Source organism: Dicentrarchus labrax, unplaced genomic scaffold, assembly GCF_905237075.1.
Source record: "Dicentrarchus labrax unplaced genomic scaffold, dlabrax2021, whole genome shotgun sequence".
Taxonomy (NCBI): Eukaryota; Metazoa; Chordata; class Actinopteri; family Moronidae; genus Dicentrarchus; species Dicentrarchus labrax.
In genome coordinates, this window is record NW_026136703.1 from 1,966,081 (window position 1) to 1,986,846 (window position 20,766).

At 38.5% G+C, this 20,766-nt stretch overlaps 1 protein-coding gene and 1 long non-coding RNA gene across 2 annotated transcripts in view; one reads left to right on the plus strand and one right to left on the minus strand.

Moving 5' to 3' along the window:
• The window catches only part of LOC127354537 (uncharacterized), a 520,620-nt gene that overhangs the window by 93,690 nt on the left and 406,164 nt on the right, over nucleotides 1-20,766 (plus strand). The gene's annotated exons all lie outside the window — the stretch shown is intronic.
• Nucleotides 8,494-11,789, minus strand: gsc (goosecoid). Its single transcript, XM_051384303.1, has 3 exons — nucleotides 11,259-11,789; nucleotides 10,210-10,469; nucleotides 8,494-9,111 (listed from the first exon to the last, which is right to left on the minus strand). Exons 1-3 carry the CDS (start codon nucleotides 11,572-11,574, stop codon nucleotides 8,962-8,964), a joined length of 726 nt encoding a protein of 241 aa, XP_051240263.1. The 5' UTR covers nucleotides 11,575-11,789; the 3' UTR covers nucleotides 8,494-8,961.

Here is a 20,766-nt window from a genome sequence, read left to right on the forward strand (position 1 = left end):
TCACAGATTATCTGTCTCATGTATTACTGTCAGGATATAGTGAAAGTTTCAGTGAATATGACAAAGAGTTTTTATAAAAGTTGCCGCCTGCAGCTTTAAAGTCCATGTTAATTTTGTCTCCCCAGGGGCATTCAGGGATTAGAAAAGTTTGGGGCCTTAGCCCAGACTGAAGGGGCCCGAGTGCATCTCCCCCCCTCTCAAGTACACCTAACGGTACTCTGTAGAACAGGGTAGGATTCAATGTTAAACATGTAATCCCACCAACCAAAATATTATTGGTCAGGCTTAAATATCGATTTCATTGGTTTGGGCTGCAGCTCTGTTGTCTAAGTTAGCCATGCAGCTAACGTTAGTCAGTTTGTAGCAGCCTTACTGTACAAAAACACAACTTTATAACTTTAGTCACTGATTTTGGTGAAGCTAGCGATATGGGACACTGACTTTGATGAATTAACTGTTCATCAGACCACACAAGACAACAATTTTGTTGGGAAAATGTAGACGGAAACGTATCTTCAAGTTCAGTTTGACAACCTGGAATAATTTCCTGGCTGTCAAATACTGATGCTTTGGGTCCCAAAACTTCAGCCACCAACCTAAATCGATCAAATCAAATCAAATCAAATACTGGACCTGTACTAATATTATGCAACTAGATGACCAAAGGCATCCATGCTCCGGCTACGTTTTCCCAACCTAATTCTTGGAATTACACTTAACAGTTTACTTTCTTTCTCAGCTGGTTCTTTTGGCTCAAGCCTGGAGAATTTTGTAAATACCATTAGGAGTACTATGAGGAGCCAGAGGAACCAGATTTTTTTTCATAGATTATCTGTCTCATGTACTACTGTCAAATAACTGAACATTTTTGCAAATATGACAAAAGGTTATTTTCATAAAGGTTACCTACTGCAGCTTTAACTTTATCATTAAATGACTGAATTATGTTGGAAAAAATTATAGGTACTGTTTCATCAATCTTGTGTACTACACTTTGAGTTAATATAAATACACGATTGTAAAGTGGAAGAATTTTTATCAGATGGAGGAGGTCATGGTGGATGCTGGGTACAAACTGCAGACGAGGGATTATGTCTTGCGTCCTGGGTGTTGTTATGTTTAGGCTCGGTTAAGGTTGAGGAAGGATGGTGGTTTTGATTGAATTTTAAAAGAGTAAATATGGTCTGTCTCATGCTTTAATTCAGTGTACACTTTAATATTCAACTGAGACAGAGATCTGTCCATAATCTTAATTAATCATATGCGTGTTTAAGTTGCCTAAACGCAACCATAAAACCACACATCCTGATTTTGTCACAGGAACCCATATTGTCAGCCGATTTGATTGTTAAAATGTTTATGGCAAACAAAGTCTAGACAGCAGATGCAGGATTTTCAAAATGTATTACCATCATTTTTATGAGAAACTTTTTTTTCCGGATTTTACTCAAATTTTAAATCAGAGTTTCAACTACAGACACTTCAAACAGACTCTAATGAACATGGTTAAAAGCTATAACAATGCAAATGCAATTTGTGTTGTGTTGTGTTTATGTTTATGATTTTGTCGCCTCTGTCCACGTAGAGCATGTGGAGTTGTTCTCTGCCTCCACTTTATTATTTTTTTCTGTTTTATATATCAGGTTTATTATTCCGTCAAATGCTTCAGTGCAGCAGTCTGTAAAACCTGTAAAAACTATAAGCATCCAGTTTTCAGTTCATTAAATTGAATTATTTTACTTTATTATAATATTGGCATAAATGTTATCCTCAAAAATCAATACATTTTGAGCCTGAAAGTACAACATATTAGTCATAAATGTGAAAATCAAGGGATTTATTGGAGTTTACATATAAACCAGCACAGTGGACCTGTCTTCTAATGGCTGTATATTAGGATAGAGCTAATATGAAACATTAAATATCCTCACAGTTAATAGAGAAAACATTTGAGAAAATTCTGTTGTATCTAAAACATTAAAATAAAAAGAGATAAATAAAAAAATCTAAGGTAATTTACAGTATTTTTTGCATTTTTATTTTAAATGTACTATGATTAGTTTGCTGCTGATGGCAGGACTGGAGGAGCACCGTGGGCTACTACTCCATTCTGCATTCTGATTTATTTACAGGCTTGGGGAGTAACGGATTACATGTTCTCAGTACACTGAGTTACGTAATCTGGACGCAAAACAATTGAACCGTAATCCATTAGTATTTAGTAAAAATAACGTGTTTTACTCAATCTCAGTATTGATGAATCTCTGTCCTTGTCCTGTTGTTTGTTTGCCAGGATACAGGGCTGAATGGCAAACAACATTCTGCTAAAAGAATGATTTTGTTAAATTTGTAAATTTGTAAGCCAAAATGCTTTTCATTAGAAAGTTGGTTATTTGAATTTTTTCAAATTTCTTGGTATGGAATGAACAGCTGAGAGTATCAGAGATACTGAATGCAATTTGGGCTTAATTGGGCTCAAGTTTTGAAATGTGTTTCAGCCTTTTAAATCTGCAGTTAATACAGACTACAACTGTGCAGCCCTATGGAAACATGTTCTGAAATTTACTGTTTCCCTATTTAGATCATGTATACACTATGATAATGAAATAGACAATTAATTGTGAGGCTCTGTAGTGTTGGTAATCCAGAATTGGGCATCTGGCAGCCCAGCTGTATTGCTCCAGCTGAAACTTCCTGAAAAAATACGCTAACAACTTAGACAGCATTTTGGCACCCTAGCGAATGAGGAAGGTGTCTTTAAACCAATTTGAATAAAGCCTTGCAGGCAACATGATTCATGCTCAAGTCCCAGGAGAATAAAACACCTTTGTTTTCATGGAAAACTTCATTTCCACTCCTCTAATAACATGCATTCGGCTTGATCTATGGTGCAGTGTGTTTGCAGTGTCCACCTCTGGTTAGCAGTGGGGGCTGTGCAGTCAGCTCTGATTAGAATAACGCAGAGATCAGAGCGAAACTGTCAGGCTGCGTGTCTGCGCCGCTCCCACACTGAAACATCATTCATAATCAGGAACAAACACAGTGAAGGGACTGCTGCTCACACTGTCATCATCGCCATACTGTAATTCACATTAAAGCAGAACAGAAGTCATCTGCTTCTCTAATGACATTAGTGCATTTTTCATTACCAGTTCCAGTTTTTTGCAATACTTTGCTGAGCATAAACCTAGTGCTAAATGAATCCCTTTAGATCCATTGTAATGCACATCAAGTATTTATTAGTTTCAGCCAATGGAAACACACTCTCTTAAAGCTGCAGTAGATAATGTTTAAAAAAATAACTTTTTGTCTTATTTGCTGAAACTTTCACAATATCCTGGCAGAAGTACACGAGACAGATAATCTGTGGAAAATCAGGTTCCCCCTCCTAGTGCTCCTAACATCCTGACATTTGCAAGAATCCACTGGGCCTGAACAAAAACAACCAATCAGAGTCTCAATGAGTCTCATTCCCAGAGTGTCAAATACAGATGCTTTGGGACCCTGGGAATGAGACTAAACAATCAACTATCTTCAAGCTTCCAACCTAAAGCGTCTTTTTTATCTTTCTTCTCTCTGATTGGTTGTTTTTGTTTAGGCCCAGTGGATTCTTGCAAATGCCATTAGGAGCCAGAGGAACCAGATTTTTCCGGATTATGTGTCTCATTTACTACTGTCAGTAAAAAAAAAAAATTAAATTACCCACTGCAGCTTTGACGCCAGGCTAACTGCTAACTGTTGTATTGCCCCTGGTGACCTGTCTGTTCACTTCTGTGCATATGTGTTCCACTGGAAAAAAATTACAAAAATAAAGTTGAAAAAAAAAGAACAATGTTGAGATATAGCATGAAAGTTTAATTTATAAAAGAAAAGCTAAACTCAAGGTGTGCTTACTAGCTTTCCCCTTAGCTTTAAATTTTCCATGTGTAATTACAGATACCACATATATTGAAGGTCTTAACTAATATATTAGTGGTTCATAAATCAATCACTAGTCACTAATGTTTAATGGATCTGTTATAATCATAAGAACAGCTTTTAGGTTGCCAGGTTGTGACAAATCCCTTTAGCTGGTGTTTGTCCTCCAGCAGGACACTTGCTTTGTCCTTTTAGCTCTTTAGCTTTAGCAAGAGACCATTCCAGTGGATCATTAGACCACTCACTCTCTTTGTATTCTAAGACCTTGAAATTTTATCTAAATTTTGATGCAGTCTGTAAGAAGGGACCGCAATGTTTGTAGTTCCTCATGAAGTTAAATGCTTTTAATGTGGAAAGGAAAATGTAACATTTTTTCTTACTTTCTCATGAGGGATAAAAGGTACCGGAACCGCATTGTTAAGGTTTCTGGGAAGGTGATAGGTGATTCACAGATCCCCTAAGGGCTATCTTTGATCAGCAGGTTCTCCACAAGGCTAGGTGGGTGGCTCAATTTGCACATGTAATTAAAATATTTTGCATCTTATTTGCACATTTAATTTTAGCATTGTTGTTGTTGGTTTATTGTATATTGTATGTATGGGAATCATTTTTGTGTTTTGGTACTTTTGTTTTTGTCTGTACTTCAAGTCACATTTTCCATCTGGGATCATAAAATGACTGAACTGAACTTCTGTAAGAAAACAAAACAATGAAACCATTAAAAGGAAAGAAAAAAACACTAAAAAAGATTTTTAGCATTAGAAATCTGTCCTCTGCTCGGTCCCATTTATAAATGTAATTGTAATGGATTAAAGTTACCTTTTTGCATCCTGATTACTCAGTTACATATTATCTATTACTCCCAAAGTCTGCTAAAAGCTTCCAACTGACAGTTTTAAGACCGTAGACCATTCATTGGGAATAGCAAACATTTTGTAGAATTGCTGTCCCACCCATGTGTACAGTTAACACATTTATGGCATTAATGGAAACATTCATTATAGTTTGTATTTACACCAGCCTTATTATTATTCTTCATGGCTGAAGGGTAATAAAAACTGGAAAAAGTGACAACTCTGTTCCGGAGGGGTTAACTCAAAGAGCATTACCTAAATAAAATAAAATATCAAATAACGATCTGATCACAGACTGAGTTAACAGGAACAAGAGTCTGGCCGAGCATTCGGTTCCACATTTCAGTCCTCAACTGTTTTCCACATTTGCTGAAATGAGCGTTCCTCAAAGGTATGGATGCTCCGTTCCTCACCCTGCAGCCATGTGACCAGGATGGGGTTCAATTTATTCACTTATTTGCTCCATTATGGTTTTGTAGAGTAAATCTTCATTTTAAATTAATCTCCCCTGTACTTCCCGTGCCCCAAACAACTGCTGAACCCGCTGTTAGTGCAACACTTTATGAATGGCAAGATTCACTTTATTACTTTTACTTGTAGGTTTACATCTTTTTGTTATGCCCACATTTTCCTCTATTTTATATGATAATCAGATGAAATTTCTCTCAGTTTTGTGAAATCTGTGTATTTATTGCCTTTCTTGTTCTTGAATTGTTTATTTTGTAACATGCCAGTAATAATTAAGCTTAATTTGGATCTAGAGAAACCTGTGTTTTGATTAGAATTCCCCACACCTAAATCTAAATTCTTTAAAGAATTCCAATACTGTGGCTTCCAACATCCACATGATCTTCTAACTGCTGTTTCTCAGCTGACAAAACCAACATACGGGAGGAAGTATTGAGCTGTTTGCATTTGTTTTGGCACAGAAACGTCAAAAATCGGAATATCTGCTAAAGCAGCCAATTCGCTTAAAGCTTGCACTCTTTAAAGCTGACAGAGGTTGTATGAGGATACGGTCTTATGAGAACAGAAATGAAAAAGTTCTGAATATTATTTTCATTCATGTTAATTTAGTATTTTTAAGTCGAATTTATTTTATTCTTATTAACCACAGTAATACTGGATCTAAACCAGTGTAAGTTAGGGGCTATAAAGGGAATTTACATTTTGTCATCTGGAAAATGTACAGTGAAAAAACTGTCAAACAATGACGGTAAAATATCATAAACTCTAAATAGGTTAAAGTTTCTGTAACAGTAAAACTCTGTGATATATCATGGCAAAACCTTATATGGCATTTTAAAAGAATTGAAATGGAATAGTCTTTTTTTTTATATTACAGACACACAGAAAACCACTGTCCTAGCATTCATATGGTATTTTTATATGGAAAAACTGTTTTGATTTTAATAAACTTGTATTTATGTGGTAAAATATGATTAAAACTTAACAGTACTAATATCTTTTTACCATAGTAGCAGAAAAAGTTCTACTGTATTAATATGGTGAAGTTCTGGCAACCAAGCTGCCAGCTTTTTACTGTAAAAATAATATTTATTTTTTTTACAGTGTATGAACACACGCAGGCCTGATGCTTCTGGATTGTTCCAGTGGAAAAATGTGAGGCATAAACTGGTTTGACTGGCAGTACATTAATGTAGTGAGTTCCATGAGATTCACCGGTAATTAAATGACCACCTCAGTAAGACTAATTTACTTTATTAAATTAGCTGCTCTGCCTTTATCACTTTTGATATTTTAGAGACTAATCAATGAATTTAATGGAAATAATCATTAGTTGCAGGGCCATTAGTAAAAGATCATCAGGAATCCAAGTCCTCTTTTGTTTTTTATTATTAGAATTCTTATCATTTTATTTATCCAGCTGAACTGAATAAATAATTATTTTGAAAACTGATGACTTTTTGATTTCTCCTTAATCTACTCTGGTGCAAAGTTGTCCTTTTATTTCAATTAGAATGTGAAAAGTACGAGTTACCCTCTAAAACTCCTACGCCTGAAGTTTTATTGATTATAAATGACATTTCAAAAGCAAGTGGGAATCGGGGCGGGAATCTAAGGTTATTCCAAACATTTGCATCAGACCAAGGAACAGTTTAGTTTTCTTCTGTTTACCGTTTATGCCAGCAACACACACTCAGTGCTCTCTTTATTATAATTCAATACAGCTCTGCCATATATTCTGCCTTTATGAAGTTTATAATGTTTTTGACATTGAGGGAAATGTGTAAATTTAATTACATTAAATGCATTACATTTATTATTGAAGTCACAGTTGTACTACATTATACTGGGGGCAGAATACAATGCTGTCCATAACACCACTATTATATGACCTCAAAGTTAAAGCTGCAGTAGGTAACTTTTATAAAAATAACTTTTTGTCATATTTGCAAAAATGTTCAGTTATATGACAGCAGTACATGAGACAGATAATCTGTGAAAAAAAAATCAGGTTCCTCTGGCTCCTCCTAGTGCTCCTAATGGCATTTGCAAGAATCATTGGGCCTGAGCAAAAACAACCAATCAGAGCCAAAGAGCAGTTGTATTGGACTACAGTGGATCATACCTAATAAAGTAAATACTGAGTGTATGTTTAAGGTTTTATTACTACACACAAAAAGATCCTAAACAACTGAAAAACAGCAATGTGTCTTCAGTTTTAATTTTTTAGACAATTGCACTTCCACAATGAAGGCTGCAGGATTAAATATGTATATTTGTTTAGCAGCTCAGAGCTCTGACTGAAGCTATACAGCTCTTTATTTGGAATACTTCAGGTATATTCACATGCATATTTCATCCTTTGTTGTTGTTGATGGTAGGGCTGCACAATTAATCGCAATATTATCACAATATGGTCATGTCTAATATGCAAATCGCAGAAGATTTTTTGAGTCAAATGTGACAAACAGCAGTGTAATGATGTACTGTGTTCTCCACATCTTTTTCTCCAGATGTAGGAAAACATGTTTGTTGATACAGACCCCCCAAAATTCCACATGATCATTATTTATTTAATAGTTTGTTCAATGAATATTAAATTTGTGATGCAAAAATGATCACTCCCACTAATGGTGAACCATATCACAATATCTGCCAAAAATAATCGCAATGGTGTTGATATGGTGTTTTTACTATTACCGCAGCCCTAGTTCATGGCCTTTACTAACTCAGGAGGGGCAGTTGTGATATCACGTGAAACATGTATTTGTTTTAAACACTAACAGGGTCCATATCTGCCATTGTGCACGTTTTGTTGGCCACACACACTCCACACACTGAGAGAACACTGTGTTCAACCAATCACATGTGCTGACATGCAGGTTGAAGTCAGGCGGTATACAGTTCTGAAAGACTTTAGCCGCCCCTGTTGTTTTCACTTTGATTCATACATTTCATAGTTCAATCAGCCCATCGGAAGGCCCCCAAATGAAGATATTTGAACTCAACAACATTACTGTGGTACATTAGTAAAGCAGTAAATAACATAGATATAATAGATACCCATTACAAATCAATAAATTGTTCAAATGTGGCCATGATCAATCAGTTAATAACTATTTTTAAAACATGTCTGGGGAGCAAACAGGGAGCAAAACCCGGAATTCTATTTTGTCCTCTCTAGTTTCGAAATTACTGTTTAATAAAAAATATTCAAATAATTCCTCCTCGAAGAAAAAAATCAGACAGCGTGTTTTTAATGTTTCATTTGTATTTTAATGTATACTCGTTGTCCTTTGAAGTCTTATTTTCGCAAAATAAAATACCATAAATTGGGCATATTCTTCTGTGCTGAACTGCGCTCTGCCTCCACACGTTCCCCTGCTGCGGGCTGAGCGCACTCAATCATGTTACAACGGAAAGAAATACCAGAATTACAACATTTAATATCCATAAAAATGCCACATATAACATTATGATATATTCAGACGTGTCAGTCAATGCACCGGCCGGCCGTCACGTCCCCCGGCGTGCGTAACATTACAAAAAAAAACTTAAATTAAATATAAATAGCGGACACAGAATCAATAATAAAATATGTACAACTGTGCAACATGGCAACACGTTTTCATCACACCACCAGCATGTCGTCGAGTCCACATCACTTTCCACTATGTGTGCACACACGTACGTGGCCGTGTCAGGTGGCTTTTTTTTACTATCAGCTGTCCGAGTCCACCTCGCTTTTGCTCTCCTCGGTTTTCTCCGCGGACGTTTTGGTGGATTTGTTCCATTTCTGAGAGTTCTCTGATTCCTCTGATGAAGACCTTTTCTGCCTCCTCCACTTCGCGCGTCTGTTTTTGAACCAAACCTACGTGATAAAGAAGCACAGTTTTAATGTCTATGGCTGAGGGGTTCTTTCCTTTTCCTTTCTTTCCCTGTTCAACCACAGTGTTCCCGGTAGGACCGAACACATCCTGACACTTCATCTGTCAGCGGCCTCGCTCGCCTCAGTTAATACCAGAACATGTTTGCTCTGACATTTCTCACACACATTATTTATTATTATTTATGAGCTCTATGGGTTTATTTTGTATCCCTAAAACGTGCCTTTAAAGTCGGAACAACTCAGGTATCCTGAACATATTGCAAACACACATCAGTACAATGATACGTTGATTATAATGTGTTCTTTAATTGTGTGTAAGTGATTTTGACACACGACTTTAGTTCTCATTGTAGCTACAGCAGTGGGAAAACTGTGAGGACCGGTGTGTTCATGTGTGTGACCATTTAATTTGTTTCCTCCCACATTTGATTTATTGGGGCCAAAATCGCACATTTGAGCCAAAGCGTTTTACAGTGCGTCATTGTCTTATTTTAGAATTCATTTATTTTTGTTTTATTTGAAATAAGAACATTTAAAATATGATATTATCTGCAAAAAGCCTCGTTGGCTGGGCTTTAATTTAAAACCCTCGCACTAAAATAACGCCAAACGTCACGGGGACCCCCAACATTGAGCTGAATTTAGTTACTGCATTATTATTATTATTATTATTATTATTATTATTATTATTTAGTTGAGTCATGTCCAGAGCGTTTTTCTATAGAAAATGACTTACTTTTTCATTCACATCGACAAATGCCCCCCACCCCCCCTCCCCATATATTTTACACGAATACAGCTAAAATAAAATAAATTAATAAAAAGCTACGACTGCAATAATAAATGGGGGACTGTAGTACTCGAAAATGTATGGATAATAATAATAATAATAATAATAATAAAACCAGATGTTTTTGTGCCATCGTATTATGATAATGATAATGTATAAAAAGTATACGGTATATAAAAAGGTGTATAATGGCCCCCTTACTGTAATAAACCTGCAATTACAATCAACTAAACTAAACTGTAAAATGTTGTCCTGCCTGTTTTGAATGTGCTTAAAAAAGCTGCACTGACCTCGACCTTCTCCTCCCGTAGGTGGACCTTGCGGGCCAGCTGCTCCCGGGTACCGACGTCCGGGTACTTGGTCTCCTGGAAGAGGCCCTCCAGAGCCTCCAGCTGCTCGTCGGTGAAGATGGTGCGGTGCCTCCGCTTCCTGCGGCAGTGCAGCTGGTTGAGGAGCTGCAGCTCGGTCCGCGACAGGCTGCCCATGTTCATGTAGGACATCATCTGGTGCGGGACCGGAGAGATCAGCACCGAGCCCGGGCTGTCGTAGCCTGCCACGGCGAAGGAGGAACGGAGAAACAAAACGGTTGGAACAATCAAACTGCCACAGAGCGTACACACACATAAACAGTGCTCATGAGTAATGAGGCTAATTGGAAACTCTGGCCTCGGTTGTGTACGTGCAGATTACAGCTGAGGCGTAAAACTGCGGAAATATTAAACGCTGATAATAAAAATAATAAAAAATAAACTCAAACAGTCTTTACTTTTGTTTGTACAAACATGTTAAGTTCATGCGTAAAGCAACAAAACGGGTCAATGGCTTTTATCCTGGACACTAGACCTGCAACAGCACCGGGGTCAGTCATCACACGAACAAGACATCACACATGCATCTGACATGAGTATTTTTGAGTGTTTGGGAAAGGTTTGTCTGCGTAAATTTGCAGATTTTAGTTCGTGCGTAAAATAACGCGCAAATAGGTTGTTCTACGCTCGAGATTAGAAAGAATATTTTGTCTTTGCGAAAGGATAGTTGCTTTGGAAACACATATTTAAACACCAAGCACGATACAGACGAACTTAAGTAAGAGTTAGTTCTTTAAATTAAGTATTATCTTCCGATTTTGGGGTCAAAAAGAGGCATGGTGCAACGAATAAAGCGCTTATTATTTCGCACTTTTTATTTTCGTCAATGTTACTCAGAAAAGAAGTAGAACAACGGTCAACGTTGCATTTGAATCATATAAAAACAAAATGAAGTCAGATTTGATTTATTGACTGAAAACTAAATTTAAGTTGCTAACACGGCCTAGAGAACGGGAGTTTGGTGGTCCTACCTGCCGGGATGCAGGGGCACTGCTGCGGGCTGAGGCCGGGCACGGAGCTGCAACACGGCGGACCTCCTCCGGCGCCCTGAACGTGCAGCTGTCCGTAGTAGTAGCCGTTATATCCTATCCTGGTCCCGTTCACAGACTGAATCCCGGATGGAGAAGGTCCGCAAGTGGCCGAGTACAGTCCGTTGTAGTCGGTGTAGATAGAGTCCGTGAGGCCGGCGGAGAGCACCACCGGGCCGCTCCGGTGCAGCAGCAGCGGCTCCTTGCAGCTCGGCCGGCCGGACAGGATGCTGTCTATGCTGAACATCCCGGCGGGCATCACACCGGTGCGCGGCTGCTCGTTAAAACGGGAACTCTGGAGAGTGAAAATTGCTCGGTGAAATAAAACGTCCCGGACTGAAAGATTTCCGTGGGAGAGAAAACAAAAGTTCTCCTAAAAGTGCGTCATGGTGACTCTGGAGGCTACTTTTCTTCTCCTGCGTGCAGCGACTCCGCGAGCTGGTCTCGGGGACTGGTGCTTTTAATGGGACCAGTTGAGAGCAGGGCCAGTTTTATAGCCCGCTGACGTCACGGCGGAGCTGCTGCTCTGAGATCAGCTAGCGGCGTGAACGGCCACCGATCTGTGTATTGAGAATTAATTCAATTAAGATAATCCGCACTGTTTGCAGACTTTAGGAAACTCTGCTGCTGGGTCACACAGGCTCTTCCTACAGAGTAATCCGGTTATTTCCTTGTCAGTGAAGGCATCATAATCTACGGAACACATTTACATCAGTGTTTACAGGGAGGGGGCGGATAGGGCCAGTTTCCATCAGCGCGTAAAGTCAAAAAGTTAAAAACAACACCAAAAATAAGGAAGAAGTTCATAATCTGTAAATCTTATTAAAAAAGTGGTGTTGCAGAAATATCTGCTTTTGAATTGTTGTCGGTGCATAAAGAGGAAAACATTTTGTTGTTTGTAATTATAACACACCATTCATCCTAGCGCGCAGTAATTGTGGTTTAATAAATTATGTCAAATTAAATGTTATTATTAATTTGCCAGTTTTAAATCGCCAGCCAATTTCAGGCCTAAACCAAACTCAATACAAAAAATGTAGAATTTTAGATCATTTATAGTAAGGACATATATTTGGCTCATTTGATTCCAGGCCAAACTTGGATTGAATTATTATTAATTGAGCGTTGTAAACAGCTCTTCAACAGGGAGGATTATTAGTCAACTTGTAGATTAATTCGGGCAAAGATGTGGTAAAGGTGCTGTAAAACTGTGCAGGTCTCTCTCCTTTCCCACATGAGTAAATAACTATTAACCATATTTCCATGTCAGACAGGAGCCTCTGAGCATTATATCTGCGCTTCATTTCATCATCCACCCTCCGCTCCGCTTCTCCGCGGGGAGCAGATCAGCGCGTTTCCTCCCCCCGGGCAGCAGCTCCTCTGTCCCCGTGTCAACAACGCCGAACATTTCCCCCCTGACCGGGATAAGATAACGGCCCATTATCGCCTCCATTCAAGCCTTATTGCATATTTACACCGCTAATCAACACGGGCTGAGTGGCGCTGGTGGCTGTGCAGGAACGTGGATTCCCAGTTCAGACCTTAATGGGACTCGCTGATTGCATTTAGCTCTCAATGGGGTCTTAACACATGCTCACGTCAGGCTGACAGATAAGTTTGTGATTTGAAAATGCGCCGTTTAGATGTGCACAGTGATTAGCGCGGAGTCAGGGCTGTTTGGAACTTATTGTCCTCCACTAATGCGCTAAAACAACCGATTTCAATCATCTGTAAAGAAGGATTCCACAGACTCGTTTCCCCCGCTCGGACTTATATCACTATATTAAATGATGGATAAAAACATATTTGTTCTGTATAAACATCTATCACACACTGCTGAAAGCAAATCATATTTTCTGAGAAAAAAACATTTCAAATGTTCCTTGCTTAGTATTTTATTATAATAGGCTATATATTATTTGTTATTTCTGGGAAACGTTAAGACTTCATTCATTATAGCGTGAATTATATTTCTAGGGTTGAGAACAAAATAAAACGAAAGCAAAAAATTGATCAGCACCACCAAGAGATTTTTTTAGATGCTTCAGTGGAATAATGTGCCATACAAATCTACATTTCTTAGGCGCAAACGAGTCATGCGCATTCATCTGAATTAGAATTTACACACGATCCCATGTTTCTTTATGTAATTATTCCATTTTTTAAGTCGCTTTATGATCCTTCAGGAATTCACTTTCTGATTTTGCACTCTGTGTGGAAGCTCAGGCAGCTGCTGCTTTTGGTCGGGAAACATTTTCGGCACTGCATTCTGTCTCTGTGTATGAATGAATGGTTACAGGTCTTTTTTTTTACATCCTACTCCACATGAAAATCGCTGTCTGTACTATCACAAATAGCAAATGTGGATCAATCTTGCTTTAAGAAATATCTAATATCTAATCGTATAAGGAGCAGGAATCTGAGTTTAGTTGTGTGTGGACTGTATCAGTGGTTCCAAACGTACCTCCACAGCCCTGTCACATGAACTCAAACAGCCCTTCATCAAAACCTGTTCCAAATGTGTTCATTTCAATAGATTGTATGGATGTTATTGACTATAAAAGTGGATCTAAGAGTATTTTTCATACGGTTTTGGTTTGTTTAACATTGCATTCATACTTGTGGCACAGGCTGGATGTTTCAACCATTTATCCATTGCTCTTGACTGTTTTAATCTCGTACTTTTAGTTATTTCGACCATGAATCCATTTTTTGGTGCTTTTTTGAATCATTTATCAGTTGTTCTGCTAACCTTTTTGGTAATTTATTCATTGCTTTTTGCTATTTTGACCATTTATCCATTAATTTATCGAACTATTTAGACTTCTCTGCTTGCTTACTAAATAGTTATCATGCACTCTCAATTTGACTCAAAATATAGAGATATATTTTTCAAAATAAATTGTAATTTCTATTTTTATACCACATTTTAGTTCAAGTACCCTCTGGCAGCTGTTTGGAAATCACTGCTGAAACACATCTGCTGTTTAAACCTATTTGGTGGGCCCATTCTCTACCCCACTGCCCTCACTATCAGCAGGAAAATACCCTAATCACTTGATCAGGCTCCTTTAACCCTGTTAGACCATAACATGTACCTATGTCCATTATCACCTGTGTGAGTATTAGAGCAACAACACTGACACAACACACTCTAACTGCCCAACATTGCCTTGGGGCAACAACTGGAAAATGTGAATGTAGCAATTCATATAAAAATAAAATTAGTCTTTAAAATGTCAATTATACTTCTTTGGAGTATCATGTACGTGTTTGTAGTTTTCTTTCCCCAAATTCCCAATTAAAAATGCATTCACTGTAAAGCTCTTTATTTGATTCACATAAACATATAATTACATACAATGTTATAATATTAATAAATGTGGGTAGTGAGGGTCAAAAATACTGTCTCATATGCATGGGGTGTGCAGCCCCTCTAGATCCATCCCTGGACATTCTCTAGGCAACAATATTCAATAGAAGTTTAATGCTTCTTTAAATTGTGTAGTGCCTTGGTTTTATTTCCTCTTAAGCTTAAAGAATAAATTCTTTCCCCTCTTCATCTCTTATACGGGCAGAGTCCAGAGTAGCGCTCAGGAGCTGCTTACTGTGAACTCAGCAGTTTAGTTTAGGTTATTCTATACACGTCTCCACTGACACTGAAATCAAAGCAGGATTTTAAGGTTTAAAATTAGATTTAAATTTGATTCCCCATCAGAGAATAATTTACAGGTGGATAAATTGTAAAGGTTTTATTTTGCGTGTGAAAGCACACGAGGATGAGATTTCGCTCCTCTCCTGCATGCATGAATCTGACAGAAGCCCTGCTCGTTGGTCCCTTTTGATATGGAAACATGCTCCCCTTCCTGAAAAGCCTTTTCTGTAATACAGTCACACTGTGATTCCAGCCCAGTGGAGAGTGGGAGAGAGGAAAAAAAAACAGGGCCATATGCTGTTATTATTTTCACATTTATTTCTATATTTCTACTTCCAAGTGGCAGTGAAAGGGCCGAGTCAAAAGGGATTGCTATAAAGCGAAACATCCATTTGAAAATAAAAGCTGAGGAAAAGTGGCGCAAAGGCAGCACTTATAGGTGAATGGAAGCGTCAATCAAGCCGCAGATGGAGGTTGAAGACTCACAAAGCTACAATAGCGGATGCATCTTTGTATATCAGAGCCCTGATCTGTAAAACCTGGTTAAATATGGCAAATAAAACAGGGAGACTTGGTAATGCATTCTTCCAAGAGGGGATAAATACATGGTGGGGGCTGTCCAGGCTTTTACACTGATGTCCTTTTACATCTGACTGCAGGAGAAAGTAGCATCTGCATAATTTACATAATCATCCCTCAGATAGATAGATAGATAGATAGATAGATAGATAGATAGATAGATAGATAGATAGATAGATAGATAGATAGATAGAGAATTTATTTTCATATGACCTTTTTTGAATCCATCACCAGAATCTAGTTGAGTGCTGTCACTCTGCCTCTTAATGCTGCATTAAGGCATTAGTTTCCAACAAATGAAGTGCTCGTCAGATCAATGCATCTTTCCAGCGTTGGGATTGTTGGGGACGGCAACTTTTGCAACTCATTAAGTCTGGAAGTTCAGGGAAAAAAGTCTAAAAAATCTAGTTTTACTTTACTAATTTAGTGTATGTAGAGGTCTGGCAGACTCACGACAGTAGCAACAAGAACCAATGAGCTAGTTATGTCTTTATGCTTACAATTTAATGTCCCCTTCCAGTCAAATACATGTTTTTTTTGTTCCTTAAATGTGCTGTTTGAATGATGTATGTGCAGTTTAACACTAGAAGGATGTTTTCACATTCATCTGCTAAAAGTGGAAAGTTTCTCTGGTCACTGAAAATCTGATTTTAAAGCTGCAGTAAATAACTTTTTGTCACATTCACTGAAACTGTCTCTATATCCTGACAGTAGAACATGAGACAGATAATCTGTAAGGAAAAACAGGTTCCTCTGGCTCCTCCTAGTGCTCCTAATGACATGCAAGAATCAGAATTTGCTTGAACAAAAACAACCAATCAGAGCCTAGAAGGTCAGTTGATCATTGAGTGTCATTCTCAGGGCATCAAGGACCCCGATAATCATACTCAACAATCAACTGTCTTCAAGCTTCCAACCTGAAGCATCTTAATATTTTTTTCATCTCTGAAAAAAACCATATGAAAATGTTTTTGTTGATAGTGGAGGTCATGGTGGACTAGGTGTGAAGACTGTTACACTGCCTGTGTATTTGAGGTCTTATAGAAGTTTGTGAGTGAATGTGCGTGAATGTGTGTGATAGACACACACACAGTTACACATGCAGGCTGGTGCGGTGCCAGACAGGCCAGTGTGTGCATGTGTGTGTATTTACTTCCTGTGTATTTGAAAGGAGACACAGATAACTCAATTAACAGTTCCAATCCCATCTATCTCTCTCTCTCTCTCTCTCTCTCTCTCTCTCTCTCTCACACACACACACACACTGGTTTGTCTTTCTATGTGAGGAACTTCCTTGACATAGTGCATTTCCTAAACCTAACTCTCACCGATAAATGCCTAACCCCAACCTTTACCTCAACTCAACAAAAACAAATTCAAACAAAAAAAAAAAAAACTCCCTACAAAAATTTTTTAAAAAAAACACAAAAAAACACAACACACACACACACACACACAGACACTACAGACATTTGTATTTATTGGACATGCAGCATTCTACACTGGTTCCTTTAGCTGGATGAGGCCAGGGCTGTGTTCAGTGTCCACGATGAAACCCATGTGTTGCTCAGAATTCCCCTCCCCACCCCTATTCATTCCCACCACTACCCCATGAAAAGCGTCTGGTTCTCAAACAAAACCACAAAGTGCCTGTGGCCTGACCACAAATTTAATATCTGCCTCACACATCAAAGGACGTGAATCACAAAATGTAGTTTTTGTTCAGCAGTCATGTACTTCACACATGAGGTTCAAGTAAGTTGTAAACGTAATAATCCTTGCACATAAAGGCCTCCGCCTACTGGAAAACAAGTGGCAGTGATGAATGATGCTTCCTGACTTTTCATGCTACTTCTGTGAAACACAGAGATTCTTGAGACAAAGTCAAATTTTCCTTTAAATCTGTAATAGGCTAAATCATTTAAGCCATCTTATGAGTGTATATCACAAAAGTCAGCTGAAATGAATCTCAACAACCAGTCCCAGTTAGGATTAGCTCCCATATGCATTACATTTTGTCCACTGGAAGGACCCCCTATAGAGGACACTTAATTGTGTTTCTCCACTGGAAGGGCACCCTAAAGGGCAAATTTACACATTTTATCAGTGAGAGGGGCATCAAAGAGGGCACTTTTTCTGCATTTTTTCAAACATGGGGGCACCAGGGAGGGGGGCAATCACCTGGCCTGCCCCCTCCCTGAGTCAAACAGTGTCACCAACTATGCAGATTGAAAGAGTAAGCACTCTGTCACATTAAAATACAGGATAATGTTGTCTACCTTAACTCCTTATGGTACAGTATAAAGCATAGATAATAATGGTGGAATTAGAAATGTGGTGTACAGAGAACTGGGAATAGAAACAAAACACAGCAGAATGTCAAGTTTAAACACCCTTTGTATGTGATTTTGAAATGTCTGACTGCTGTAATCAAATGAACACATTAACATTGTTCTTGTGGGGCAGGGTGGCACAGAGGGAGGGAAAATTAGAAATAAAAAATAATGGGCATGATAAGGTACAATATACTACAATACAATATAAGATTCCATACAATTTAATATAAAATATGATACATTACGATATGAGATACAATACAATATAAGATACGATTCAATGTGATACGGTACACAGATCTGGATATAGATCCATAAACTGATATACCATTGGATCTTTCTGATAAAGGTCCTTTTCATCCAGTGACATGTGGGAGGAAAGTCTCTCTCAGTTACAAAACTGCTGAATAAAATGTTGACAGAGAAAATAAATAACCAAAACCACAAAAACAGCACCTATACGGTGTAAAAATCTTCACAGTACATAAACAACACGTAAAAGTTTCCACATAATATGGATTTCGAAGTTAAAATTGTTAAATTAGTTTCTGAGAGTGGCTTGCACAGATGAAAACAGTACAGACAAATCAGTGTGTTCTTATTTCCTGTGGTTTTGTCAATGAAATGCACTTTAGAGGCTTTTAAATCTGTCTACCATTTGGGTTGATTTTCCTAAGAACAGCCCTGAGCTGTTGGCAGCAGCGAGAGTTCAGATTTCAGGAGTCACATGAATTTACAGGCTATTCAAAGAGGGGCCAAATGCAAACATGTCCATTTTCAAAATGGCAGTGCTGTACCTGCTATTGAGCCATTGCCTGTGTCCAGTCATTTTCTACTTAAATGGTTTCAATTCAGTGCTAACGTCATGCTGTCAGAGGACAGAAAGGGCCCAGCCGCTTTCTTTCAGGGGTCATCAATCATTCATTATAACCAGAATCCATCAGCCAATCCTGGTAATTACTGATTACAGGCAGCCAGTCATGTAGCAGGATCAAGGAAACACACACACACACACACACACACACACACACACACACGCATATGCACGCTGCTGTCCGACTGTGTGTCATGTCAGGAATCAGAAACACATTTACACATTAGAAGGTCTGAAACATGCTCTGTGACTCCCCCCTCTTTTCACAGAGGTGCTACTTAACACACTTGGAATTATAAGAAATTCAAATCAGCTCTAGAGGCTGTGGCAGGAACATAATGGAACCTAGAATTATTCTATCAAAACAAGCCGACACACACGCAGCCAGGATGGATTGAACACATTAGAATTTAAAACTCAGCCCTGTCTTAACACAAGACTGCACTGCACTTAAACCGTCTTTTACATATCCACATAGGATTTTTATGGCAGAGTGTGAAAAGGGGCATACAGTACATATTTACATTGCGTCACTTATAACTCCTCAATGTATATTTTTACCTCATTTTCTTAATTTTACCATAAGTCTGTTCCAGTCCTATGATCCTGTGAGATATTTCAGGGTAAACATAAATTCTATTTTCTTTGTTTTGCTCAATACAAAAACTGGTGCCTAATGTCATTCAAAGTCAAAATAATCTATACCTGAAATACAATTGGAGGGCACCCACAGCAATGAGACTCCCCATAAACCTCCTAATCCTCTCAGTCATAAATCTGTATGATATGGTGTTTTGGAAATACCTTAAGGCTTCTACAAATGTTTATTCGGTGAACCTTAAGTGTACAAAGGTGTACACAAGTGTGAACCTATCCTGATGTGACCCATTGGTTTGTGGAGTACTGTTATGAAGTGAAGTTTGGCATTATTGCGGTTATGGCGACCCGGTCTCACTGGGTAAGTGGCCCCCCCACCAAAATATGACGGTGCAGGTAGTGTCTGCACATGGAGGTTGGTTGGGTGGATGGATGGATGGCTGAAAAATCCAAAAGGCCCTTGTCCAAACAGGCGACCCATGGCATCTGCAGATAAAAACAGCTCATTCTAAGGTAACGAAAACACATTTTGTGTATTAGGCGATTATACACTAATAAAGACATAGTTATGAATGTTCCGTTTCTGCCATTTGATCCTCCTCAATGTTACACACTGGACCTTTACGGAGTCCTGGAATCGAACCATTTGCCACCATGTGGCATGTGTTGTAACCATTCGGCTATCGAGCACTCCTGCTTCTTCTTCTTGTTACTGTAGACAAGACATTCATCTTCATCCTGAGGGAAATATGAATGAAGCAGATTTAATGGCAATACATTCAATAGTTGGTTCATTCAAAACCACAAATGTCAACCTTATGGTGGTGCTACAGGAAAAGTCACTAAAGTTATCCTCTGTGGACTATGAAAGCCTGTATCAGATTTCATGGCAATCCATCTGAGTGTCCTTGAAAAATGTCAAAGTGGTCTGACCAACTGATAGACCGATGACACAGAGCACACAACTAGCATGGCTAATAAAACCTTTAAGAGCATCTGCACGTGTGTTCCAGATATCAAATCTCTGTACATAGTACTGTTAGTAACAGCCATAGTGTGTGAGGGCTTATGCTGTGTTTAACTTAAAGTACACTCCATTCTTGTTTTCAGTAGTTCTCAATTTTTGCAAGTGATTTACAACAATGTAGAAAACTAAAACATGAAAACACTCTCAATGTTGAGCTCTCTCATCTTTTCTGGCCATCAGAGACACGGAGAGCAAATGAAGAATGAGAGAGGTGACATGATGACATAAAGCAGCTTTTGGGGCAGCTGCATTTCACCATGTGTTTCTGCTTCCAGTAGCTCTGGTATATGGCCCAGACGTGGACAGTATCCAGGGCTGGTGGTAATCAGTTCTATCGCACAGTACTGATCTAGGGTCTGTTCTCACTGCGGTGTCAAAACAGC